This window comes from Neoarius graeffei, chromosome 7 (genome assembly GCF_027579695.1).
Source record: "Neoarius graeffei isolate fNeoGra1 chromosome 7, fNeoGra1.pri, whole genome shotgun sequence".
Lineage (NCBI taxonomy): Eukaryota > Metazoa > Chordata > Actinopteri > Siluriformes > Ariidae > Neoarius > Neoarius graeffei.
This window is the reverse complement of record NC_083575.1, coordinates 28,120,382-28,123,515: the sequence shown is the minus strand read 5'-3', so window position 1 is coordinate 28,123,515 and position 3,134 is coordinate 28,120,382. Positions and strand designations below refer to the sequence as shown.

Below are 3,134 nucleotides of genomic sequence, written 5' to 3'. Positions count from 1 at the left end.
TTATTTTCAATTTTGTATTATAAATTGTTTATTAGGCTGCACGGTGGTGTAGTGGTTAGCGCTGCCGCCTCACAGCAAGAAGGTCCGGGTTCGAGCCCCGTGGCCGGCGAGGGCCTTTCTGTGCGGAGTTTGCATGTTCTCCCCGTGTCCGCGTGGGTTTCCTCCGGGTGCTCCGGTTTCCCCCACAGTCCAAAGACATGCAGGTTAGGTTAACTGGTGACTCTAAATTGACCGTAGGTGTGAATGTGAGTGTGAATGGTTGTCTGTGTCTATGTGTCAGCCCTGTGATGACCTGGCGACTTGTCCAGGGTGTACCCCGCCTTTCGCCCGTAGTCAGCTGGGATAGGCTCCAGCTTGCCTGCGACCCTGTAGAACAGGATAAAGCGGCTACAGACAGTGGATGGATGGATCTTGTTTATTTAGGGCCCGAGCACCATTCGGTGCGAGACCCTATTGTTTTTCGAAGGATTCTTCTCTTCTTCTTCTTCTGCCTTGTTTGGCCTTATTTGAGGCATTTCCCATGCATGAAAACTCATGAAATTTGATACACACATCAGTCATTGTCACCGCTACTCAGCCACAGACTTTTGGCCCCGGGCGTGGCCCAGGGGCTTCATAGCGCCCCTTTTTCCATTTCCCATTGAAGGTAGAACTTTGGAATGATGATGTCATAAGGCCATTTGGAGTGAAATTACAGATGGTCATTTTTAACGTACTCCTCCTAGATGGTTCATCAGATTCATGTCAAACTTGGCAAACATGATGCCAAGATATTGCTGAAGCTGAATTGCTAAGGGATTTTTGATATGTTGTAATATGTTGAAATAATATAACATATAATATGCCAAGATATTGCTGAATGTTGAACTTGATATCTTGTAATATGATTCTGATTCTGATGCATTGGTTCATTTGCATGTGTGAACGCGGACCACGCACAGTCTGTATGCTACAATGTAACAATTTTACTGCCTGGTGCGGACCTAATAATCGAACACACACACACACACACACTAATAGTGACCTTCTATCATTGTGCATTTTGTTGCAGACAAAATGCACAATGATTTTTGATCTATTGTAATATGTTGAACTATTATAACATATAATATGCCAAGATATTACTGAATGTTGAATTTGATATCTGTAGGATATTGCTGAATGTTGAACTCGGTATCTTGTAATATGACTCTGATTCTGATTCTGATACTCTTTAGCCATTATGGGCCTGTCTGATGAACATTTCATGAATATATGACATGTGACTGTTTTGTTGGGTGGCGGGATGTCCTGGGTTGCGGAACCACACGTGCGAGGGCCCGTCAAGGCCGCTAGCGGCTTTAATTATTATTATTATTTTTATTATTCTTCTGCTGCATTTGGCCTTATTTGAGGCATTTCCCATGCACGAAAACTCATGAAATTTGATACACACATCAGTCATTGTCCTCGCTACTCAGCCACAGACTTTTGGCCCCGGGCGTGGCCCAGGGACTTTATAGCGCCCCTTTTCCCATTGAAATGAATGGGTAGAACTTTGGAATGATGATGTCATAAGGCCATTTGGAGTGAAATTACACATGGTCATTTTTAACGTACTCCTCCTAGACGGTTCATCAAATTCATGTCAAACTCGATATCTTGTAATATGACTCTGACTCTGATACTCTTTAGCCATTATGGGCCTGTCTGATGAACATTTGATGAATATATGACATGTGACTGTTTTGTTGGGTGGCGGGATGTCCTGGGTTGCGGAACCACACGTGCGAGGGCCCGTCAAGGCCGCTAGCGGCTTTAATTAGTTCTTATTTCTTAATCTCTTAGAATAGACCATTTTTATCTGGCTCCTTTATTAGAATAGACTTTATTTAGCATTTATTTTTTATTGAGCACCTTCACTCCAAGCCAAATTCCTTTGTAGTTGCAACAATTCCTTGGCAATAAAGCTTTTTCTGATTGATTGATAATTTCTTTGTTCTTTTCTACATCACGATGTCGCCATGTTGGTTTTGTACATTTTCAATAAAGTGCTGTTTAAAAAAAAAATTGCTGGAAAGACTTCACTCAGAGTTAACAAGCGTCCCGCGTGCTCTGATTGGCTGCACGCTCCATAAGCACCGCCTATTTCAAGTTGTCAAACTGGGGCACGCGCCGGACAGTCGTCTTTTCATTGGTTAAAAAAAAAAAGTCCTCGCGGCGCGCTCGTGCCCGGCAAACAGGTAACCGTTCTGACCAATCATGTGGCGGCTTCAGTTTAAATCTAAAAGAAAGAAAAAAATGGCTACGAATAAAAATAAACAACAACTGCTCAGCGACCGTTGTTTTTTTAAGTTGTTATGGTAACGGCCTGAAGCGGAGGTGTTTTCATTGGAAGGAGCAGAGCTGCAGTGTGTTCTGCGTTAGTGTGCTGATAGTGTGTGTGTTGCAGCCCAGCCCAAGCAGCCCGCCCTCTTCTCCTCCCCTTCCTTCCCCTCGCCCGCCCGCCCGCCCGCCGCGCTCCCTCAGTGCAGCCCGCAGCAGCGCTCCCTCCCCGTCCGGATCTCAGCTCCTCTCCCAGACATGGCCGCGAAAGTGTGCAGACTCCTGCTGTCCCGGAGCAGCGGCGCCGTGGCTTCGCCTTTCCCCGCGCTCGGTGTCTCCTCACAGCGGCAACACCAGCACACAGGGACGGTAAGGAGTGAGTGGATGAAAAGAAAGAGAGAGAGAGGGAGGGAGTGGGATAAGGAAGCAGAGGATCTACAGTATGAGGGTGGGTTCTGCTGCTACAGTCCTGTCCTGCTGATCAGGAAGTAGTGAGCGACCATACTAACGACTTGTTGTTGTTGTTTATAAGTCGCCCCGTCCGGGTTTGTAAACAGCAGAGTGAGGTTGGGATGTGAACGCGGCCGCTCGCTGTGTGCTGCCCAGCAGAGTGAGGTTGGGATGTGAACGCGGCCGCTGGCTGTGTGCTGCCCAGCAGAGTGAGGTTGGGATGTGAACGCGGCCGCTGGCTGTGTGCTGCCCAGCAGAGTGAGGTTGGGATGTGAACGCGGCCGCTGGCTGTGTGCTGCCCAGCAGAGTGAGGTTGGGATGTGAACGCGGCCGCTCGCTGTGTGCTGCCCAGCAGAGTCTCTCTGAAAGGCTGGCGCTCT

The 3,134-nt window shown here is 47.5% G+C and overlaps 1 protein-coding gene across 1 annotated transcript in view; it reads left to right on the top strand.

Annotated features, from left to right (window-relative positions):
• The first annotated feature begins 2,490 nt into the window (after positions 1 to 2,490).
• Positions 2,491 to 3,134, top strand: part of mcu (mitochondrial calcium uniporter) — a 192,802-nt gene continuing 192,158 nt past the window's right edge. The window contains exon 1 of the mRNA XM_060925463.1: positions 2,491 to 2,673. Within this exon, the coding sequence (XP_060781446.1) occupies positions 2,563 to 2,673 (111 nt within the window). The 5' untranslated portion in view covers positions 2,491 to 2,562. The remainder of the gene's footprint in view (positions 2,674 to 3,134) is intronic.